Genomic DNA, 24,535 nt, shown 5'->3' on the forward strand with positions numbered 1-24,535 from the left:
ATCTCTGTCTCATAGTATGCATATTTTATAAAATTATTCATTACATTTAAGTAGACTTTGACAAGGAGAGTTCATGGTAACTATTAAATTCAAGCTTGTCTTCAGCTTGCAAAATATAAACACCTCATTCCATTCATTTGAAACGTTGTTCAGTCTTTCAATATTGATTTAGTTTAATTCTGCAGCTTAAGTCTGCTTCGGTAGTAACAAGTGAGTAAGAAGTTTGTCAGCACTTGTTTCAGGAAGGTTTTTTCCCCCTGCAAATTTTAATATGATTCTCTGATTAGAATGCTGGGAACCACAAAAATGGCATTTGTTTCATCTCTGTCAGTCTCACTATCAAGGTACTCTCTCTTTGTTTCTGTAACTGTCTCTCTAGTAATAAAAGTTTTCCACTTTTCCTTTATCGGAACTGTTACATTTGCCGTCGAAGGACATCATTGATGTCCTTTTATAATGATGGTTTTAGACTTTTTCAATTCTGTTTCATCTCTTGTATAAAATTTTGTTAGTATTGCTTTTCTGACTTTTACCAACTCTTTGGGGATTTCCTAAAGTTATAATTTTCCTCCATGCAAGACTGATCCCAGTTCTTGAGCAGTTGCCTTACTCCATGCTGTTTCTCATTTCCTTTTCGGTAGTAATCATCCTGCCTAATCTTCTAATTGTGGGAGCCTCAGAGGCTATGTTTGGGTTCTGTGACCATGTACCAGGTCTTTCTGTCTTACCATTTCAGGATATAAGAAAATCTGTTTCCCTTAATCTTCTGATATTAATCCTGTGCTTTGAATCCAGTTGGTAAACCCAATTGGTAGCGATCCTATCTCCTATCTGATTACATGTATTAATCTGTGAGAAAATACATTATTTTTCTAAGCTACATCTTTATTCATCATCCACGGCTATTAAATTTACCTGAAATCTTGTTCCCTAAATACAGTTTTCATACATTTCACCTATTCCATTTTTAATGGTTTAGTAGTGCAACAGAGCTTTGTTGTTTGAATTATGTTTGTCATAATTTGAGCGCTGTCATGTTCCAATTCTTCGTAAAACATAATCTTAATTTTGTCTTTGTTTCTTCAGTGATAACAGTATATTGTTGATTTTGTGCTAATTCTCTTTTAACCTTTGGTTGTAGATTTGTTCACTGGTAGGTCAAAGCAGGTAACTACTCACAATGTCAAATTTCCTTAATAATTATTTCTCCACAGCATGAGTTTGCTAACTTGACAAGATCGTTTTCCACCTATTTTACTTCTTTAAACTGTGATAACACATTTACACTGTGTCTGCTCCACTGCAATATGGAGGACATCTGACACGTAGAAGCCCAAAATATTTCAGGTGCCCATCTTCCAATCTTCTGTTTGACTAGCTGAGATGGTTTGATTTATCTTTTCCAAACTTTTAAATTTTATTTGGACTTCATTTATAGCTTTGGGTTTGTGGGGTAAAAGATAGTAAGCTGATATCTCTCCTCATACTGATGTGCACTATTCCTCTTAAATTTGTCTGAAATGTTTTGGATTTTCTCGTGTAGGGAGTCTACCTTTAGGCAGCAAAGCTACTGCTTGAATGACTTTGACAGTTGTGGCTGTGTACAGCCTGTCGAAGTCAGTCCTTCAAAAAGGCACCTGAACCTATACGTGTTTAACAGTCCTTCATTTTATTTAAAGTTTTTGAACGTGACAAAATTTGCCGTTGTCCTGATAACAACATTGTAAACCATGCTAACTGTAATTTTTAAGGCATCTGCAACTTAGTGACACATTGAAAGTGAAATAGTTCACTGAACTGAACAGAGATAAATGGGTAGAAGCATCCCTGAGGCAACTGTGTCTATTGAATTTGTATTGTTTTAACTTTGTCATTGAGAAACTTAACAGTCTACATTTAAAATATCATCTTTTTTTCCTCCTGACTTTATGATGTCCTGTATGTGTATTTCTGGGTGTGTGTTTGCATCTGAACATTCGTTTTCAAAACTTTTCAAGGAATGCATGTATGAATTACTTCCATTGACCCCAAAGTACTAAACTGGTTTTACCTTTCACAAAGGAATGTTCTTAAATTACTGGTAATTCTAGACAAAGGAGACTGTTTCCAAAGTGTTAAGAACGAAAAGTGTGTGAGAACCTGGTTAGTTGAGGTCATCTTTCTGAAAAGTGAAATAGGAGATTTTTAGAGCTGTTTTCCTGGTGATTTTGGTTTTTCTGCCCGGTGTCCTCAACTTCATAGCAGAGTTAGCCCATTCCTCCATTTGGAAGCGAAGCCACAATATTTTCCTCTAAATTACGTTTTATTAACTGATATATAAATTAATACTTTATTGTTACGGACTGATCCTGTGTATTCAAGGAAGTCTGAACTCACCTGCTGGTTGGGTGTACCTGAGAACAAAACAGATACTTCTCTCAGACATTCTGCTACCTTCCAATTAGCTGAGTGAATTGTGCATACTTGTAAAGATTGATATTGTTTCTGCTGTGATTTCTTTACGTTCAGGTTGCTATCAGAACATACCATGAATGAGATGCAATAGAGTGACCTACCCACAGTATTTGTTGTGTGCAATCAGTCCAGTGATGCCCATTAACTTAACATGTCATGCCCATCTCTTTCTGTATATTGCTCCAATTATTTTTTTACACAAATGAGTAATTCTTTATACACACTTACTATTGGGAAATTTGCTTCATAATTTCTTTAATTCTTGCAAGGTAAATTCACTGCTTCCAGTGATCCAAGTTATATTGCATTGTGTTGATTTGGAACATAATTTACATTATCTTATCACACTTTCATTAGTAAAGCACACTGGATTTCTTTGAAGTTAAGCTCATGGGTTTTGACTTAATGAGAAAATAGCATTGCATGTGAGTCCCAAATGTTACCTCTGAAAATTTAATTCTGAAGCTATATAGGGTTGTGTTTCAACACATCACAATGCTTGTGTCGCACTTTGTTCTGAAGTTTTAAGACCGCATTGTCACCTTTGTGGTGTAGCACAGAATAAAACTGAAAAACTTTGAAGTTACATGACAGGAGCTTTGAATCTTTATGGGGTGGGGAGGGTGTATATGTGGGATTTTGAGCCAAATACTACACTTACTCTTAGAACTGAGAAATTTATTATTATTATTCAAATTTTCTTTTTATGCTTTTCACAGAACCTATAGTTCCCTATACAACCTTTTTTCACATGGTCATGTACAAATATTACTCCTTAAGGGAAAAAAAGTGTTAGAGCGGTGATAGTAAAAGTTCTTGACTTACCAGATCTTCCTTTTATAAAGCCATAAATCTCAAGCTTATCTGGAAACACTGTCCAGTCCCCTACATACTCTATGCAGCTGTTAGTCGTGAAGGCTATCTGGGGACTAAGTCTGGGTATCTAATATCTGGGTATTAAGTCTGCAGTTATGAACATCTCTGAATAAGGATGCAGATTTATAGCTAGCATAATATTGCTATCCAAAATGCTGGTTTGATATTTTTCTATTCTGTTCTTAATTTCAAAATCCATCCTCTTAAAATACCAAATTAACTTTGTACACAGTTTTTCTCTGCTTCTCTATTCAGACATCCAAAGCTTGTTGTTTTCAGAGGTATTAATGTCCTACACTTCTAAACGGAAAATCTCTGAAAATTAGACCCTTTGCATTTCATGAGGGATACTACCTCTGAAAAAGTCACATTTAGGAATATATAGCAATGTACAGCAACAACTGTCGGGTGTAAAACTGCAGCCCTTTTACAATGAGAGTACATGAATTGTGTTTTAAATGTCTCTGGCTAGCATTCAGGAAAACTGCTTATGGCTGCTAAAACCTTGCCCCAGCTGACCTGCCTGCCTCTCTGTCTCTCTTGAATCTGTGGTTTTCATATTTAATTACAACGGCACTTTTTGTAAGTACTCTGTCGATAAGGATGTAGCGTATAAGCTGCTGTGTTTTGCATGATCAACTGGTGTGGCATAAGTTGTATTTCATTGGGCACATTGAAAATGGAGTGAAGGTTATGTTAAATGTAGCGCACAACATGCATGTGTTGTTAACTGCTGTTTCCTTCACAAACTCAATCCTTCCCATGTAGATGTTTGTAACTGGAAAACTTTTCAGGTGATGATTTTTCACAAGGGAGTAGGACAAAAAAAATCCAGCCAAATTGTTTGTATAGCTTGTGATGTGAGAGAATTATGTTTCTTTTAAATCTGTCAGCTGTTTTGAGGTAACTCTTCTGAGCTGAGCATGTTTTCCTCAGAATCTGTTTTGCCAGGAGCTGTTCTCCTCTTTTTCTCTGTTGCAGTTCTCGATATAAATGATCTTGAACCAAAACCTTGGAATAAAACGTCTGGCCCAATGGCAATTTTACTTCTTCATTTTCTTCCTTGATCCATTCTTGATTCTGCTTCAGATAGAGATCTTAAATTCTCTGTTAAACTCTTCCAACTTGTCATACTACTATTCCTTTGACAGTTTCTTCTGTTCCCCTGTACCCCACATTTGCTGACTTTGGCCTGTCTTTGAAACGTGCTTGGCCTTCTTTTTGTTGCCAGTTCTAGCTTGCTTGTTTTCTAAAACTTCACATAGCCACTGTGTTTCTGCAAAAAGTTATTCACTTCTATCAGATTCATACCTTAAGGGGAAATAATTTAATAAGGAGAGGGCTACTCTCCCCAACTACTTATTATCCAGCTAAAGTCAGCTGCACATTCCTTGACTTTCTCAGACAGTGTCTCTGCTCAGCTTTATTTTTCAGGTAACATATTCATTAATCAGTCTCTTTTAATGGCAGTTATGTTTTTCTTCAGGAATAGCTCAGAAAGAGGCAGAGGCTGATATCAATTTGAAGATGTAGATATACTGGTAACCCCAGGCTTCTCATATGAAGCAGATAGAGTGGGACTCAGTGTAGTGTTTGTATCTCTGTAGAGGAGAGAATTTGTTCTCTGCATCTTTTATTTGGCAGTTTCTGTTTTCCCATAGCAGGGGAAAGCAGTAGTATTGAGTCCTCTTTTCCTGAATTTTAACACTGGTTGCAAGGGATTTTTACCAGTTTGTTGTCCCTGTTGCAGACTGCTCTGAAAGTAAATTTCAGAACATGGCTGTCTTAAATGTAGTGTATTTTAATGATTTTAGGCTGTAATATTTCTCTAGGTGTGGAATGTTTACCAATGCTGTACTTGCATTTTCTTACAAATAAACAACTGTCATTGGTGTTTCTCTCTTGTCCCTTACCTTGTGTAAGGTCCATTACCTTTTGTTACCCACTTACTAGAAAACAAATGAACCCAAATCCGAAAGAAAAATGAAAAAAGCAGACCATTTATCTAAGTTCTAGAAATACTTTAAAAGATTTTTATCTTGTTGTGCCTGTATTGTTAAATGCAGCCAACACCATTCTCAAAAAGGATATGTTACAATGGGAAATGTTGCTGTGAAGACTAATGGAGATTATCAGAAGTATGACAGATCTGTTACACAAAGGAAATTAAGGACTCTTCAGTCTGGAAAAGTGCTAATTGAAAGGGACTAGAACAGAGGTCAAGAAAATCATGAATACTGAGGAGGTGAACACAGTTGTTATTGGTCTCTCTCCCAGTGTAACAGTTAGGGGACATCAAATGGAATTAGCAAATGGCAGGCTCCAAAGAGAGAGTTTTTTGGTTGGTTGGTTTGGTTTTTTTTTTTTTTCTCTCAAATGGTTAGAAAATGTAGGGGTTTAGATTCAAGGGCAAACTGGACAAGTTAATGGAGAAGTCCATCACAGGCTACTGGTTACAAAAGCACCTCTCTGAGAGAATCCAGTTGTTAGAAGGAGGAAGGGATTCTGGGGGACTCTACATCTTAAACACTTCCCTGGGCTTCTGCTGCTGCCTATTGCTAGCAGTAGACTACTGAGCTTAGGTGGACCTTTGGTCTGATCTGTCTTATCTTCAAAGTCCCCAAAACATTACAGGACTGTAGATTATAGAGGGGGAAAAACACAAGTTCAGAAAAACTTTTTAATTAGCATTTGTTAATGGAACACTGCTTGCAATTTTTTCATTTGGTTTCATCATGCCAAAGAGGCATGTTAATCATCTTGTTTTATATGCCTGATTTCTATGTCAGAGTGAAGAGCTAAATGACTGTCACTGAAACAGACATGGATGGGTCCTCAGAGCCCAAGATATTTAGTATTGGTGATAAGCATTGTGTCAGATGAGAAAAACTGTGTAATATTCTCAGCTACTCATGGCTGAGATCCTATTATTTTTGACCATGCCTGACAGCTCTAATGTTAAACAGTGAAGGGTCATAGAAAATTAGTGTAATTTCAATGGCTGCTTTAGTGCAACAACCATTAAGTCAGTTCCCAAGAACAGTTCCCTGGTGCAACCCTTAATAAATTCAAACTTTATTTTTAGCGATGACCTTTAGTAATGCGAGCCTTGATCCATTGAGATGCTGTTCACTTTTGATGCATCTCCAAATCCCTTTTTTATGCATTTTAAATCAACACGCGCTTATTCTGAATTTATGCGTGTGGATAGACGGAGAGATGTAATTTAAACACATCTGTTCAAATATGCATTTCAGATCAACTTGGTGCCGATTCTCATAATACGGCTGAGTTTTTGACGGGTATTATATCCCTAAAGTACACAGCAGATGGTATTTATTAGAGATTGAATGGAAATGAAGTTTAAGGATGTTGAGCTTTTTGTCTTAAGTCACTCCTTTTTTAATCATAAAACAACAATGATCTGAAGTTGTAAATCCGTAATGAAGTTCTGTAAAATGTTTCATTTTTATAGAAAGAATAGAACACCTTATATTTGAATAAAGTTAGTCCAAGCCTTAACTGTTTGTTTTTTTAAGAAAATTGATCATGGGAAGTATTATAATGTTTCTTATAAAGCATTTGGCCTGCATCTAGTAGGAACTCTAGCAACCTTCACTATAATTGTTTAAAGAGAGTAAAAGTGTGTGTACTCTCTCATCCTCAGGCAGTGAGCCATGCTAATTACGAAATATACTTTTTATCTGGGTCACTGTTCCCCAACAACAAGGACAGACCCAGTCCCTACTCACACGGAATCCTCCATACGTATACCTTCTCAAGTTCAGTTCTGGAAATCAGGTCTCCTAGCTGCCTCCAGGTGTCATTCAGCCCAGTTTCTGAAAGAGCTCTTCTGGGGGCAGGAGGTGGGCTTGGAAAAGAACAGTCATAAAAATTACCCGTTGTCACTCTCAGTTAAACTCTGAGAGCTGTTAGATTGTGCATCTTGATCACAGCTACTATTCTACAGCCTTTCTAAGGTGACTTGCATCAAAACCACTAATGACTCCAAAGTTCAAAACTAACCTTTTAAGCTGCAGTTGCAAATCAGTTGGAAGTTGCTGCAGATCACAAAGCTCAGGTGTAATGTGTTTCCTGTGGGAATCACCACTGTGAGCAGCCTTCAGTGCTCTGTAAGGTGTGGAATGCAAAAAACAGAATGCGTGCAGTGACTCTGTATCTGTCAGTCTAGGCTTAATATGTAGTTTCTGCTACGCTTGAAATTTGAAGTGTTTCACTATGAACTGCCTTCAAATTACGTGGTAGGATTTATGGTCTTGCTAATTATTCTCCCATGTGTGTATGTGCATACACCCTTCTTCAGGGAAGTCTGCAAGGATACTCTGAAGAAGTACTCTGGGAGTTTCTCTGTGGTCATGTCTGGGTTTTGTTTGTCTGTTTTGTTTTGGGTTTTTTTTTAAAACCCAACGTATAAACAATACAGCATTACAATTTCTTTGTCTGGTTTGTTGTGTCTTAGGCATCAGTTTCAGAGAGACAGAATCCAAGCTGTGACAAAATTTTAAAAAAAGACACTTAAAATTATGCATTTTACACACATATAAACAAAATATGACTTAAACGTCTGCTAGTATTCAGTGTTTCAATAGTCAAGTGAAAGTAAGCAAGTGACTTATGAAGCCATTATAGACTTTTACAAACAATAACATAAAGTTATCTTCACTTTGATGCAGGCAAACTGTGAGGTGAAGGAGAACTGATTTGTGAGACAATCTGGTGTTATATTAGGCAATAATAGAGAACATTTTAAAATACTTGAAATAATATAATTGCTTTGCAGTGGAAACACGTACATGAATAAAAGATGTTAGCAGGTGTCCTGCCAGAGTGGACTCTTGGGCTATTGTATTTAATAGGAATATATACACCCTAAACAGGTCTAAATTTGCTAAAAGTAATCACAGTGGAAGGCCTGAATAACTAACATGCAACACAGTTTAAACATAATGAAGTTTAACCATGATAGTTTATTAAATACATTTTTTTCTTTCACTGAATATTAGCTTTCTTTTTTAGAGTGAGGCCACAGCTTTCACCCTTTTCTCTCAGTATGTGATTGTATCTGACACTATTGGATGTAACATACATTTAGGTTTTTTCCAATACAGTTCATTATATCTCTAATAGAAATTCAATCAAAATGCAGTAACTTCATCTTTTCAATTGGCTTGATCTGATGGACAGTTTGATAGAAGCGAACATAAGGGCCCAAAGCTTGAAGTCAAAAATATTAATACTAACTACAGAAGAGTAGAAATGGATACTACTTTTACATTATTTATATTTATTTTATTGAGGTCTGACTCCCTGGACATGTTCACTCCAGTATCTGGCCATCTCTCTCTTCTTTTAGATTGTATTGCAGTCTGTGAAATGTCTGTCCTGTGTTGTCATTTGTACTTCTATTGCTAAATTTTATAGTATTTTAAATGTCTTTCTTGAGAAGTTATGATTGGATCTTCCCTATTTATCCTACATTTAATTGCAAAATCTCCTGCTATTTGTCCTGATGATTTTGGTGATGTCATTATGTGTCTAGAGCAGCTGAACACTGGAAAAGGAAATGGCAGTATTAAATAGAAATACATATAAGAATTAATAACATAAGTTCTGTGGTGAACTTGATAGTACTGCTTGTTCTTTTACATCAGTTTAAGTTCATGATACATATAGCTGCATTTGGATAAGCAGTCTTACCAAATGATAGTTTATATCTCGCCCTAAGGCTCGGTCTGTTATCGTTTAAAAGGCTTCACACAGAAATGTTAATGAAATGTCTGTTGTCACTGAACCAAGGTACTTTCCAGTTTCACTCCATGTGTAAATCAGTTGAGCATTGATATGAGGGTTTAAAAGAGCTCTTTTTTCTACCACAGAGGTTTTGAACTTGTACATCCTGGACTACTTTTAAACACATATGGAAAAGATTACTAAGAAAGACATTGTCAGTGGATATCCATTTATTAGAAGTATGTACACCCATTGCATAATTTAGGGTAAATCATAAACTGAAAAAGATGGAAAACCCCCTGCTTCAGAAATCATGTTCAGGTTTACCCTCCTAACTCCGGACACTTAAATTAGGAGTATATTGTGCTGTGCTTCATTCATAGTCCGTGGAGTAAGAGAAAAGTGCCGGGAGGGTTTCAGATCAGAAGTAGGCTGAATCCCTTTCTGAAAGTGTGGGGATCTTCCCATGGCTTCATTCTGAGGTTAATCTCCATATAGTCAAGAGAGAGACAGGGTGAGGTTTCATGTTGTTACTAGCCTTTCAAAGGGGCAGTGCTTCCAGCTGAGCAGTCTGTTTCTCTTGTGCTAGCTCCAGCTCGTGCAACTCCTCAGTGAGCAATTCAAGTTTCAGTCAGAAATCCCACAAGACTAGACCTTGTAGAGAAAAAAGTGAGAGGGGGGGAAAGGGCTTCTGGAGGACTGTGTGTGGTCATGGGGAAGATGCAAACATCTCCTTCAGCTCCAACACAAACTGACATGCTGAGATGCCTCTTAAGTTTTGTAAATATGCTTGAAAGACTAACTCTCAGATACCTTCAAATTATTTCATCCATTAACTTAATTTCATTTGCCAGTTCCCTAAACGGGCATATACTGCAGAAAGGTTCTAAAATATAAAGTAACGTATGAGGCTGAAATAACATTTCAGAGAAGACTGGTTTTATTTTCATAAGAACTCCACTTTTTTTCCTAACATTTTTTCAATGCAAATTTCTAATTTATGAATCAAGAAGTTGCTAGGTCATCACATTTTTTGTTTTGACCTTAATTACTCTAGATTTCCCAGGCAGGTCTTGTACCCTTCTCTAAGAACATCCAGAGCTTTAAATTTATTAAGGCAGCTATTTATTCTAATACAGTATTTTGTTATACCGGGAGGGGTGGGGGTGGGGGATCTTAGTTAAGAGCGAGTTGGTGGCTTTAAGTCATTGCTGGATTTAGATATGAATTGCTGCTAGGGAAGTGGGAAGAATATGTGATCATGCAAAAGAATTTCAGGTGGTCACATGAGTAGGTGAAAGTGTTGATGAATTTTGGGGTTTTACATAATTTTTTTCCTTGAGCATCCGTGGATTTGGTTTGTAACAGCTATTGCTAAGGAATTGTTTTCTGTAACTAAAGCCACATGAAATGATCCTTGTAACACCTGAATCCTAGCAAGTTTCCCACTTCTGCTGCTGGCTTTCATTGACATCTTGCTCTGTGAAAATAGGGGGGTTTTATTACTGTTTTATTTTTGGCACCTTGACACTTTTATCTTTCCTAAATCAAATGACCAGGGATTTTGCATTTCACTCCCAACTTACCTTCCATCAAGAGTTCTTTAACTTCCCTCTGTTGGTGAATCAGTCTGTGGTAACTTTCACTGTAATACCTACTATACTTCCCTGTTACTGCTAATCTGGTTCTGTTTTCTCTAACGTTGGTAACTAAGTCCTGTGGGCAGAGAAGAGCAGGAAACTTGGCACTGTGAGGGTATGCCTGCACTGTTTGCTGATTAGTAATATGCAACAGAAATACGTGAGCAAAGAGAGCTCCAGGAACTACCTAGCTGTAGTAGCACAGAGCTCACCTCAGACTGATTTATTTTTCTGAACTTGTTTAGAGCTAATTCAGATACCTGTCAGCAGGCAATTCTCAGGGCTGCAGTTACCCACAGCACAGTCTTTACTTACCCAGGCATCAGCCACTCCTCTGGGAGGTAGAACACTTCTTTTTTTTTCTCTGACCCAACAGTCTGATTTGATTCCTCTTCAGGTAAAGGGTAAGATGTTGCATTTCTTCTTCTGTGTCCTTTCAAACACATTTATTCCTCCTTTCTGTGAAGTTTTGGGTATCTGTCCTCTCAGCATTTGTTCATGATCATTTCTAGGTGTGCTGGTCCTTACAGCATCACACCAAAATGGACACTTCTTTACTGTAAGATGAAGTGCTTGCTTCTTTTTGGATGGTCAGAACTGCCCAAGATGATGGTGATTGTATTGCTGGTGTTCAATGAATGGAGACAATAGTATGTCTTCAGAGAAGAAATCTTGCGAGACTTATGACTGCCAGATAAAATGATTGTACATCTTTCTAGGCATTTGTCAGGATTATGAATGTTTAAAATGGCTGGCAAAGTTTTAAGTCATTTTATGCTCAGAAGTATTGAAACAGACTGATCACTTCCCCTAGCTAGGCTGTAAGGATCATCCAGGCTTCTGTATGTTTGAAGCAACTTCCTGCTTTTTGAAAATCATTTTATCTTTCACAAGGACCGCTGTGTATTCTTGGTTCACTGAACAATGTGTTGTGGAGTTTCACCACTGACCCTAGAAAACATTTGCTGTAACTGAATGTTTAAACTTACTGTAAATGCATTTATGTAATAAATGTTACAAAATGCTTACTGGGGATGTTCAGCAGTTTTTTCTTTGTTTAATTCAGAATAGGTAAGCTGCATTTCATTTTTAAAACAATTTAATATTGCCTGATGCACAAGAAATTGTTCTTTTGGAATTTTGCATTGTATTTCATAGCTGGGACAATTTTTTAAACATCATCTGAATCTAAGCAATAAGGAATTTTGTGCTGCTTTCTTTCAGACTGTCAGAGCAAAGGTCGCTTTAATTTTCAAGTGTATGTGTGTTTTATATTTTTCTGCAATTATATATTTTCCCTCTTTATTAAGAAACGATGTTTTGCGTGTGAAACTAATTGTATTTATTTTTATTGGTCAGTGCTTTGAGAAAGGCTGAGCTCGATTTTTGTCAGTAACTGGATTTTATTGAGTGAAATTTCATTCTTTTCTCCCCTTTTAAAAATACTTTTTAAACAATATAATCAACAGTGGTATAAAAATGCACTATGCAATGTCATATTTTAGGCAGTCATACTGGATTGAACTGTAATTAATTGCTGATGCTGAATACACTGTGGTCCTTATTCTCTGTTCATACCCTAGATTTTTCTTTGTGTGTAATAATTCCATCCGGGAAGAAATCTAATTACTAAGATAATTAACACCTTATCACCAAATGGAGTTCAGACATTTGTAGAGTTTATGAATTTTTAAAATATGTAATTTCCTTTTAACTGAATGACAACTGGTGTTATGGAGAAAAAGAGCATATTTTATTGTATCTAGCTTGATTGGACCTTATAATTCATGTTGCTATAGAAACAACCAAACCTCTATAAAGGATGGTATTTCTACTACCATTGGTAATAAATGCTTTGACTGTTGCCAATAGTGTCATTAAAATGGTTAAAATAACTTCATTATAATGGTCTTGTCAAATGTAATGAATGTTCTGTTCATGTTCTCAGAAATGGCAGCTGATGTTATGTGATATTGATTTATAATGTACTTTTTCTTCCATAAGCTTACTATTACTGCACGAGATATTTGCAATGTGAACAAAATCATGTTGCAGAATACAGTGCTCCTCTGTTCACTCAGTTCTTAAAGCTAACGAATTTTATTGTTACTTGATATCAAGTAGAACTTCATATCTTGCAGTTGGTCAATCTTAAGAAAGCAACGGTAATAGAGGTTTGTTTAACCAACAGCTCTGGGGATTTTTGCTCTTCTGTGCAATATTCAGCTTGTGTTTCCCACTTATGATTATTGGACCAAGTCCTTGAAAATGTCCAGTTTTACACTGGGTTTGATTTGGCATTCAAATGCCATGTTTTAACTTCATCTCAAATGATGGAGTCTGAATTCATGAACTCAAAAAGGAATTGAAAGAATTTGGTTTCTTTTGTGGGGATTTTTCATAAGGAAAAAGTGATAGAAAATTCTAATAATATAATGTCTAGTAAATTCCTGTGCAGCTAACTATATATGCAGACACATGTAAAAAGGAGGCCAAGACATTTGCTTTAATGTAAGTCAATACTTAGATAAAAAATTGATTTCTATTAAGTTAAAAAGCACAAAAGATATATACTGTTTGTATGAAGGCTGCCGGAGTGAATATAACCTATGCATGCTCTTAATATTGCACCTGAACAAATTACTAAGAACAGTATTCTCTGCTTCCCCTTTCTTAGGTCTTTTGCTAACAGGTTCTCCTGTAAGAGCTTATTGTTGCAGGAAGTTTTTCTTTCAGCTATTCAAACTCAAGTTTCTTCACCCACTGTAACCACACCATTATTTTTTGTGCAGTGATGTACTGTCTAATAAGAAATTATAGTTCTCTTTGGCCATTCACATGCTTTATAAATGTCATTTGGATTGCATGCATTAGTATTTACAGTTCTGTTGTCTTAAACTCAGGTGTGAGCTTTGCTTGTGGCAGTGGTCTTCATGTCATTCACCCCAAAAGAATCTGTCTCAGCTGTTCCTTTGCCTGTGGCCTGCTTAAGAACTGTAGATTTAGGTTGGAAGGGACCTCTGGAAATCACCTATTCCCCCCACTTGAAACAGGGCCAGCTTTAAGTCAGATACCACCAATATGTTTACAGGGTTCTTACTTTTCCTCATAAATCATATTTTCTCCAGTTCGTCATTGTTACTGATAGTGTAGTATCAACCCTGTCTTGTAGAAACAGTCTCTCTCATCTGTGTCAGTAGGGAGCACTGAGCACTTCTGAGCTCTATACATTTCTGCCTCTCTGCAGAAGAGGTTTATCATTATTCCCACTTTACACAAGCAGGCTGAATACAAAACGGTGTTGTGGTTTCAGTTTCTCACAGGGCAGTGGTCATCCAGCTGGATAGTGTCAGATTTGGAAAACTGAGTTGCTGTCTCCTGGGTCCCATAGAGTGCTCTGTAAATACTATGCAGTAATCTCTTGGTTGTAGGGGTTGTAGGTTTTTCTGGGCCGTGTCACAGAATCACAGAAGGGTTGAGGTTGGAAGAGATCTCTGGAGACCATTTTGTCCAACCCCCCTGCTCAAGCAGGGCCACCTAGAGCTGTGTCCAGACAGCTTTTGAATATCTCCAAGGAGGGAGCCTCCACAACCTCCCTGGGCGATGTGTGCTAGTGCTCAGTCACCCTCAGTAAAAAAGTGTTTTCTGATGAGGTGCACACCACCTGAGCCCCCAAGCCCTTGACTACTGCCTACCCCAAGCTCTGTAGTCATTTTTAATACTGGCCAGGTTTCAATTCACAGTATCATTTGTGCCCACATGAAATAACAGTAGGGAGTAGTAGTCAGAGGGCCAGATGAGCCCCACAACATCCCAGATTCTGGCCCCTGACAAAGCTCTCTAGATGGCTGGTCGGGTCGGCAGATTGGGTGCCTTTGTCCCCCAAAACAAGGAGTCACCCTTTGCAATGACTCACCCTTTCTTCCTGTTAAGTCTTGTGTGTTTTAGGGGTTAGGTGGACAAAATACTTTGCTTGTGGGCACATCTAGCTTCTCTTCAACTTTGAGGGCAGTGAACCTATTTTGCAGTTGTAAGCCCTTAAGTGTGGCAAGATCCTTCCTCTTGGTGTCAGAAGTCACCAGCTTCCATCTTTCTCCTTCTCCAGAGGTTTCACTGCAATTGGTAGTGGGGTTTGATACTACCTGCTTCTCTACTGCAGACGGGGGCTGAGGCACTTTAAGCTGTTGAGTTGCAGAGAAGATCCTGTCTACCTCCCTTTCATCTTCTCTGATGCTGTGCAGCCTGCTCACTTCCTTCCATAACTCCTCCATGTAGAGGCGCAGCTCCTCCAAGGCAGCACAGCTCCTGCAGGAGAGGACCATCTCTCCTGGCCTCAGAGAGAGCCCACAGGGTCTCCCTGCAGCCTGGGTCACTTGCAGAGCTGCATCCACCACCTGAAGCTCAGTCTGGGTGCAAGCCTCAACCCTAGCAGGGGTGACTGCTCCAGTATCAGCTGAGGAAAATGTTCAGTTATGTGTTACCACTGTGTCTAAGACTTAACCGTGGCACAATTTCAACTGAGGCCTCTTTACTGCACTCCCTTCGGTGCGTGCTGCTGCACTGACCGCTGCGTCTGTTGGCTTCTCTGTTTGCTGTGCTCTCTTAAACTGCTGTGTGTAAGGGTTCTGCATATTCAGTCCAGGGGGAACAGTTAGAAAATATTGACCTTGGTAAATGACAAGAGAACTCAGTGCCTGTGCATTTGTAAACTTAAGTATTTTGTTTTCCTTTTAAAGCAAGGCATAGACTGATTTTATGGAGTACTGAGTTAGAAATTAATTTGTGACTAAGTGATGTCTTATTGGCTCCAAAGCCAATTTTGTTCAAAATTGCTAGGTTATATGGCATGCAAGTCCCCTCTTTTGGATATCCTGTTCTACTTTGATAGCAACATTAAAAAACATTAAATAGTTTATAAATTCTAGTGGCTGTCTCAGAAGTTATAAATTTTGTGGATTAAGGAATCAGAATTCAAGAAATTTACAAGCTCTGCTGATCACCTGTAATTTTGAACGGAGGAGGAGGTGATCCAGATGTTTCCACTCTTCTGTCACAATCCTAACCCAATATTTGCTGCAGTATCTTTCTTCTATTCCATATGCTTTCAGCTGAGTACCAAATGCATTTTTCATTACCAAGCAATGGTATTAAATTTTTTTTTTTTTTTTTTTTAACCAAAGATCATTTTAGGTCTTATTTTCTGTAGTTAAAGTTGAAGAGTTATAAGTCTATGTACACTAGCTTTTAAGGGAGCAAGACTTTTACATATTTAGTTCAGTGTTCCTTTCTACTTCCTTTACAGAGTGCCTGGAATAACAATTGCTACAGACATCATCTGTGGTTTTCCAGGAGAGACAGATGAAGATTTTCAAGAAACAATGAAACTTGTTGAACAATACAGATTTCCAAGTTTGTTTATTAATCAGTTTTACCCACGCCCAGGAACCCCAGCTGCAAAAATGCATCAAGTTCCAGCTGCAGTGGTAAGATCAATTTTCTTGTGCCACTGTACGTGGTGTACTCAGATGTCTTTAAATACATAAAGCATATACACGAAAATGTAGATTTTTTTTTTTTTCCTGCAGAACTGTGCTACAATTCAGTTAAAGGTTTTTTTTTCAGTCCAGTAGTGAAATGATTGTTGAATTGCTGTTAGAGGTTAGCTAGATCACTGAACACATTTAACATATATAAATTACTGTTCAGATTGTTGGGAAGGGTAAAATAGTGGTTATACTAAAGTCATGTCATCTTTCTATCAAGTTTTGGCTGAATGAGTACCAAGAGTGGTAGCTGACTGATTATTCATACTAATTTTTTTTCCATTTTAAGACTTTTGTGGTTCCAGCAATCTCAAGTTTATTGTGAGTAATTATGCGAAGTATTAATAACAGAGCAATGATAATCTCTGATTTATTTGTCAAATATCACATTTGCAGGCAACTTCTTCTCAAGACTGTCCTTATACACTGCTTATAAACTCTGCTTCCTTCAGCCTGCATGTTAAAGGCCATTGATAAAATTGGCATTTAATCTTTCAGTTTTCAGGTGTTTTCTTTCTTTCTATTTTTGAGTGAGAAGTGTAACCCTTCCTGACTACCAACATTCTCATCTCAAATTCCCATGAGGAAAACAGGCTGTTTTGATACAGAAGGTAGATGGCTCTTGACTGTATTTTGCTTGATATAAATAGCAATTTATAAGCAGTAATAGCAGCAATCACATCTGAAGGCATGGTTTGATATATTTTGTAAAAATTGAATTTGTAATTTTTGTAATCTGAATCTCAAAACACGAAAGTATACAAGACTGATGCCTGTACAATAATTCAACTCATTATTATCTCATTATTATAGACGTGAATAATATTTGTATTTCCTTTCAATGTAAGAATGAAAGTCAGCCGACAGTGTAAATCAGTTTAAATTAAAAAATGTTTCTTTCAGTTTATGTATCCTGGTATACCAACACAAAGTCAGAACTACATATCAGTACTTTCATCCCTTCGGTTATACATGTGGAAGTTAGAAGTATTTCTGCTTACTCTCAGTATGTACCACAAATTCCATAGGATGTGTCGGCTGCTGAAGACATAAAATGAGATTATATTTGGCTTCTTCAGTTTTTTTGTTTAGAGAAGCACAGCTTGAGCAATGATTGCTCATTTATTGTAGGCTATCTCATAATGGAAAATACTGAGTTTTCAAATATAAATAGCTGCTGTTGAAATAGTCCACTTAGGGTAACCAACTCACACCATTGAATTATTTTTATTAGTTTTGAATGCTTTTTACAAACTTTTGTAAATGAAAAAAATGCAGAAATGTAGTTTTTGGAAGTTAGGAAGCTTAAAAATCAAAACATGGATTTATGTTTCTGTTTTGCATTCTTTCATCCACAAATTTTTAAGCACACTATTTTCACAGGAGGTGCAAAGAGCTTAAGTTAATTTACCCTCTTCTGTTCAACTGGGCGCCATGGCAGGACAATATGTGAAGAGCTAATTTATTAAAAGAACGTTAGCTGTTCTGTGGTTAAGAGTGTTACTTGGAAAATTATAATGTCATTTTAACCCAGTTTTACATTCTTTCTTCTTATTTGTAGCACTAGTACTTATTGCTTTCAGTGAATTAGAACATTCAAAGAAGATGGAGCCTCTAATCCCAGGGCTGATGAAAATCTGTAATTAATAGATTTTGTTCCTCTCTCTTTTTTTTTTTTTTCCCTGTAGTCCTTCAAAACTCCTGTGTTATGAGATCCTTTGTTCTTTTATCTCTTTGTAGAAATGGAGAGTAACTAGTCAAACAGAGCAGGAAGAGCTTGTGCTAATCTCTTATGTTTTATATTCACATAACTTCTAGACAGAAACTGATGGTCTCTCCTGCATTACCAAGAATGGACAGGCATTTCATTTGTCATTCCTTGCCTAGAGTAACTTATGTATGTTTCTCTGCTAGCAGGAGGAATTAACGTGTTACCATCCACATTATGCACTCTTATCCCTTTATCCTTTAATAAAATATTATTCATGTCATCTTACTGTTAATATATTTATTTTACTGCATTTGCATAGGGAAAGAAACAGCACGTAAAGTGACATAGAACTGTTACGTGTAAGCATCTGAGTGTACGTGTTGGTACTTTGTATTACCAGCCTGAACTTGTGAGCTAGAGTTTTTACAGATGTTCATAACATTATCCTCTGCAGTGGATCTGTTGGTAGGATCACCTTCTATGAAAAGAATTTTGGCTATGTTATTTAACTACAGGTGCTGAATCAATGAGAAAGTTATTTGACAATTGTTATTCTTGTCTTTTTTTCTAAAACTGGATGTATTTGCTATGTTATTTCAGATTTGCAATACTTCTGCAATGGGCAGATCTACTGCTATTTGCAAACTGCTCCACTTTAGTGAGTTCCACTTCCTTAACTCTGGTTCAAGACAGCTTTGGTGATTCTGCCCAAGTATAACAGCTGCAATAATAACGTATTTGCCTTGTCAGTTCATTTTAAGTTAGCTCTTTTTAGGAAGACCTTATGACTTTTAGGGACAGCCTGTGGAGTATTAAGCGTAGTAACATTTAGTGCTTTCAGATTTTTAGTGGATAGTTATTATGGAAGTCATAAATATAATTGTGTTTTTGGAGAAAACCTTCATTTGCATTTACCTTAATAAAATAAAAAAAAATCAGTAGGTCAACATGGAATCATCCCTTCACATAGATAATCTATCTTTGAAAGCCTTACAGGCCACTGATATTTTTCTAAAAGGACAGATGACACTAATCAAGATGGACAGTTCTGCCACCATAAATTCATAAAAGACAGTTAAGGCTGCAGGCCTTTCTTGTTTCTCCTGGAGAAGAAAATGTCCATGGAGAATCAGACATCTGTCTAAATGGTCTCATCATTTCAGAACCATCAATTAGATTATGCTTACCAAAAATGCCGTCTCCAGTTTAGAGAAAAGTTAAAGCACAGTTAAGCAAAGCTAGCCATGTTTTATGGGGGTTTTTTTATAAACACTTGCAGTGATGCTGTCATGTACATGAAAAACGAATCAAAATGTTGTTTAGAACTTAAATGTTACCCCAAAATTCTGTTGTTCTTGGCTTTTACCCCCATTTTATACACTTGCTGCTAAATACATTGTTTCAGAGATGAGTCTGGATGTTTGTTATCTCCAGTAGGCTGTCTGTAGGAAATTCTCACTCTGAAGTGTGTTAACTATGAAATGTTATTTTGTAGATTGTTATTGTTGCTGTCGTTATTATTATTATTATTATTATTATTATTATTTTTGATCTGGATTTCTCCATTTCCCTATTACATTCAATCATAAAACTGACAGCGCTGATAGTTATGTGACTCAAATTACAGATTCTAGTCAGGTAAATATTTTAATAAGCAATGTAAGAGAACATGATTTAGATGTGTCTGGCAGGGATTTTATATTTAGCTGCACTGTAAACGATCAGAATGCTTCAATTCTAAGTGTAAAAATTACTCTTTTTCTCTAAAATTAAGGATCTGTAACACCTTATGTTCCTGATAATTTTAATTTCTCTGTCCTTTAGTTTTTCAAGGAAACTATTACTTGTCTGGGGACTTGCAAGGAGATTTCTCTCTCTGTCCTTGAGATTTGGTCCCCCGCAATTTCTGAAAGCATTAGGGGACATCATCATCTCAGGATCAGCTTGATTTCTGTCACATGGAAACAACGTGAGGAAATAGCCATTTTGAAAATAGGGATTGTAGTAAGGTACAATTAGGTTCATCTCTACTGAGAATAGGAGATGGCAGCTGTTTTGAGAGCAGTAATGTGACTGAAGCTTTATGATTACACTGCCCTCAACTGCAGTGTGGATTCCAATCTTTCTATATGTATTTTCAATAGTGTAAGCAATTCAGTTTCAATTATTGGGGTAATTATTAAATTTTTTAAAAAAAGCATTGTGATTGCCAAGATAAAAGACTATATTCACTTTCTCTTACAATTTCTTTCCTTCTCTCTTTCTATATACCATCAAATAATTAACTTGCTCCCAGCTAGAAAATTTTATGTCAGTCAACTACTGAACCTTTCCTTTAATTCCTCTGAAGAGTGTCTCCTTAAATTTTTCTCTCTGTATTAGCTGTATTAAGCATTGTGCTTACTATACCAAGGTGAATAACCAAGTTACAAATTTTATAACAGAACTACTATTTGATTTCAAAAATAATTTTCTCCAAAAATAGAGGTAGGTATGGGATATTTTCTCATGATGTATAGCAGGGAGTTACTAAAATCTTTCAGTACATGAAGGGAATGGTGGGCTTGCCATGTCCGTTGTGGACAAAGATGTGACACCTTGTCTCACATCTGACAGTGTCTACCCAGTCTCCAAAACCTCAGTTTTCAGCAGCCTTCATCCCAAGCAGTACTTGCCCTAGGCTAGCAGTAGCTTTTGGTTCAAGGACGTCCAGGCCTGTATTCTGTTTCTCCTTTGTAGGAATGTGTTCATCCAACTACACTGCAGGTGGTTTGCCCCTCTGCCATCCATCTGCCCCCAAGTATTGCATCCAGGCAAAACTCCTACTGATTCTAAAACCTCATCTATCTATGTGCTGTATTTTATCTGTTAAATATACCCATTGTTACTAGAAAAAAAAAAAAAATCTGTGATCAGACATTGTATCCCCCTCCATTTAATCGAACCATCACTTAGATCTGTCACTATATTTACCGATTGTAGGAGCAGTACATAACGCACCAAGAGATTTTTTCTGTAAGGATAGGATAATGCCATATGCACCTTATCAGTGTTGCTGCCAGTCAAGTTGTATTTGACCATTTCTGTGGGAGCAAACCAATCATCTTGTATTTTATGCCTTTATTCTATGATGACTACTTATTTTTCTTAGACTGCTTTGCTTTTGCTTCCCTCTAAGAGGTCTTAAAAAAATTTCCTGACACCCTTTCATAACTGAGTGGCTGCAGAACCCCCATATCTGTCTTCACCGATTAAAATTCTACAAGGTGCTAGAAATAGGTATTCTTGGCTACTGGCAGATACAGTATGCTGTTTAATTCCTCCTTTGCTGGATGGATATAGGTTTTGTAGTTCTGAATCTCCACACATAAACAGCTGAATCTTCTTTGGTAGCTCATGTGCTCTTACCTATTCGAATTAAATAACTGTCTATGTGTCACCAAACTGTCCTTGGCTGATTGAGAAATAACCACATTTCTGCATCAGGCAATATTACCTGTCCTCTCCTTCAGCACTTTTTAACTCCCAAGTAGCAAGAGAGCAACAGGAAAAGCATTGCTTGTGCAAGGGACACCTTTTGCTCTGTTCACAACTCTAAAAGAAAGGGAGCACAGCTGAACGTTGCAGTTTTACCATCAAAGAAAAGGCTAGTAAGCTCCCTGTTGAGCAGACAGTGAGGAGAGATGACAACTCAGGGCTGCCCTTGCCTTGGAGCATGTGCTTCAGGCGTTAGTGGGTAGTGATGTGGCACAATGTGGCTAGGGAAGCCAGGGTCAGAGCTAGGGCAAGGAAATAATTCATCCGCTGTCTGGGATAAATCTAGAAATAAATTTATAGAGTTTCATGTACTCTGTGATATGTGAGAGAACCAATTGCACTGTTAAGCACTTGCAGCTGAGAGAGTGCAACTTTGGATGCTGTTGATTAGTTAATGTGATTTAAATGTCCAGAAAGGAAGGGACCATCTCCCTTGTTTCTAATACTCACAGGCATAGCAGAATCAGTAATACTTCTTGCTGCAGTTTAATGGTGGGCAATCCAAAGACCATACAATGGAAGTATGTAGGGATATTCTTCTAAAATTAGGGAAGAGAGCTGGGGAGATCAGGAGGTGGGAGAAAAGGAAAGAAAAATGAAATAAAAGTGAGTAGGAAAAGTAACAATGCCACTTATTCAACAGTACTGCTACTCTGGTCTACCATCACTGCCTTTGAGCTCCCTTGTTAAGTGCTGTGACTAAATGGCATTACATGCCCCAGGAGTTAGATGCAGCTGTGATAACTGCTTCTGGTGTATCAAAGATGCTTGGCCCCTGACACCCCCCGCCAACACATGCAATAATGCATGGTGTAACATGCAGATTGTACTTCATGTGTAAGAGAAGCCAAGACTGATTAATGACTGAGTTTGACTGCTGAACCTCTGTACCACACTTTTGTTTTCTCAGCAGTACACTTTTATTTACTGCCTGCTGCTCTGCAAGAATAAAGACCCGAGTGAAGACTTTTATGGCAAGTTTGGGGCCAGAGAATTAAAAATGTGAAAGCTGGAGGAGGAGGAGGCAGGCCATGAAGGAAAAATCAATATATTATCCTTCATATTTGTCAGTGAACTCTAGAAGTATTCCAAGTTAACGTTTTCCAGCAAGTTTTGCGCTTGCTCTCTGGCAGTTTTATTTACACTGTGTTTCCTTATGTTTTTATGAGAACAACATGTGAGGTACTGCAGAAAGCCTTGCAAACCATCAACATAGCTATGCTTTCTCTGGCCAGTTATTCTCTGATGGGATTCATTTTGATAGATATAGCTGTTGGTTACTGGCAAATCAGTGTTGGCTCTTTGTGTTACTTTCTGGATGCTTACAAATAGTTTTGCATATTTTCCTCCCTATTTTTCCAGGAACTGTATAAACTGTGACTGACCTATGAAAGCCTGCTTCCTCCTTTTTCCCTGTTTTAAAGATGGTTAAAACGTTTCATTTCTTTTATGCTTTAAATCTACCACAATGCTCACCATTCGTGTGCAGCCAGAACTGTGGGTTTGTGTGATGAATTCAAAGGAAATTAATTACCTGTGAATAGGTTTTTTTGTGGTTAGACAAAGTTACTAAGTAGAATTTTACAAAAGTTTTAAGAAAGTTTTATTTTGGAGCTAGATTCAGCTCAAGTTCAAACCACTTTAAGTTATTTGACCAGGTGCTGAAATGAAAATCTGTTTTTCTTGCGGTGGGAGACAGTTGAGCTGGTAGGTTTTAAAATGGGTTGTACCCTTTTGGAAAGCTATAAATGATCTGCCTGCGGAGCTGCTGAAAATTCACTTCATAGCTGAATCTGGGGAAGGAGTTGAACAGTCAGAGCTGGGCTGTGCAGAGTCAGACCCCTGAGAAAGTACAAGAATATTTTGACACTAGCCTGAAGCCATGGCTCTTAAATCTTGCACTGGTGTGCTTCAGGCACCTGATAGAAGTATTACACTTTCAAGGAGTATGACAATCTTGCTTAGGAGAGCAAATCAAAAGTTGAAGCTAGACTGGATAATCCACTTGGGAAACTGATTTGGAGTTCTACTTTTTTGAATTTTCCTTTGTTTTTACAGCAGAAACTGATCAATGAGAATTAACAACAGCTTTCTCGTAAACTTTATACCATTTCAGTTCGAAAATTTGAGCATCTTAAAGTTAAAGCTATGGGTTAAAGCTAGGCATGTTGTTAAGAAAAAGAATTAAAGGGCACTGGAAAATAAAATGTGGAGAATATACATGTGGAGAAAGAGGCAAAGTTCTTTCTAAACTTCACTGTCAGGTCAGAAATAGTTACAGAATTTGCAAGGTTTCTGCAACCACCACTAACGTGTTATAATTTTGTGGGTTGGTACTTGTAGCCATGTACAGTCCACATGTTGACTGTCCAATATAAAAAATTACTTTTAGGAAAATCTAATCCTGTAAGATTTGTAATGGCCAGGAGCACTCATTACCCATTCTCCTTCCGCTGTGAGTCTGTCTGGAAATCCTGATGGGTTTCTGAGATTTTAGTTGCAAGGAAGCTGAAATAGCATCAGGAGTTTTGTATACCACATACTCCTGCACTGAATTGAAGGGAAAGAAGGTACTCTCTACAGATAAGGTGAAACAGTCTTTGATTTTAAAGGAGAAAACAATTTATACCTCCAATATAAATATATATGTGATCAGCATCTCAGTTAAATTTCTCCTTTCACTATAAATCTTTTTCTTAGAAAAATTCAAAACAAAAAATGGAAATGAAGTTTAGTGAAACGAGTTTAGTGGTGTCACCAAGTTTTTTCTTTTTTTGTAGGCTTTTATGGTTTAGCATCTATTGCAATTGCTTATAGAAATACAGAGAAGTATGTAATTCTTCTGTATTTCCTACCTAAACTCAGTTCAGTGAAATTTTCAAGACGATAACATTGTTCTTCAAAAGAACTTTATATAAAATGGCACCAGGATAAACTCAATGCACAAATTTCTTTCACATTTAAATTACACTGCAAGCTACATGAATACACACATACATGGAGTATACTGGAAGCCTCTGCCA

General features: G+C 37.2%; 1 protein-coding gene across 4 annotated transcripts in view; it reads left to right on the top strand.

Moving 5' to 3' along the window:
- The window catches only part of CDKAL1 (CDKAL1 threonylcarbamoyladenosine tRNA methylthiotransferase), a 421,071-nt gene that overhangs the window by 290,723 nt on the left and 105,813 nt on the right, over positions 1–24,535 (top strand). For all 4 annotated transcript variants that reach the window (XM_074829387.1, XM_074829378.1, XM_074829370.1 and 1 more), the window contains one exon: positions 16,024–16,204. In XM_074829387.1, coding sequence (XP_074685488.1) covers positions 16,024–16,204 — 181 coding nt within the window. The remainder of the gene's footprint in view (positions 1–16,023; positions 16,205–24,535) is intronic.

The sequence above is a fragment of the Strix aluco genome, chromosome 1 (genome assembly GCF_031877795.1).
Source record: "Strix aluco isolate bStrAlu1 chromosome 1, bStrAlu1.hap1, whole genome shotgun sequence".
Taxonomy (NCBI): Eukaryota; Metazoa; Chordata; class Aves; order Strigiformes; family Strigidae; genus Strix; species Strix aluco.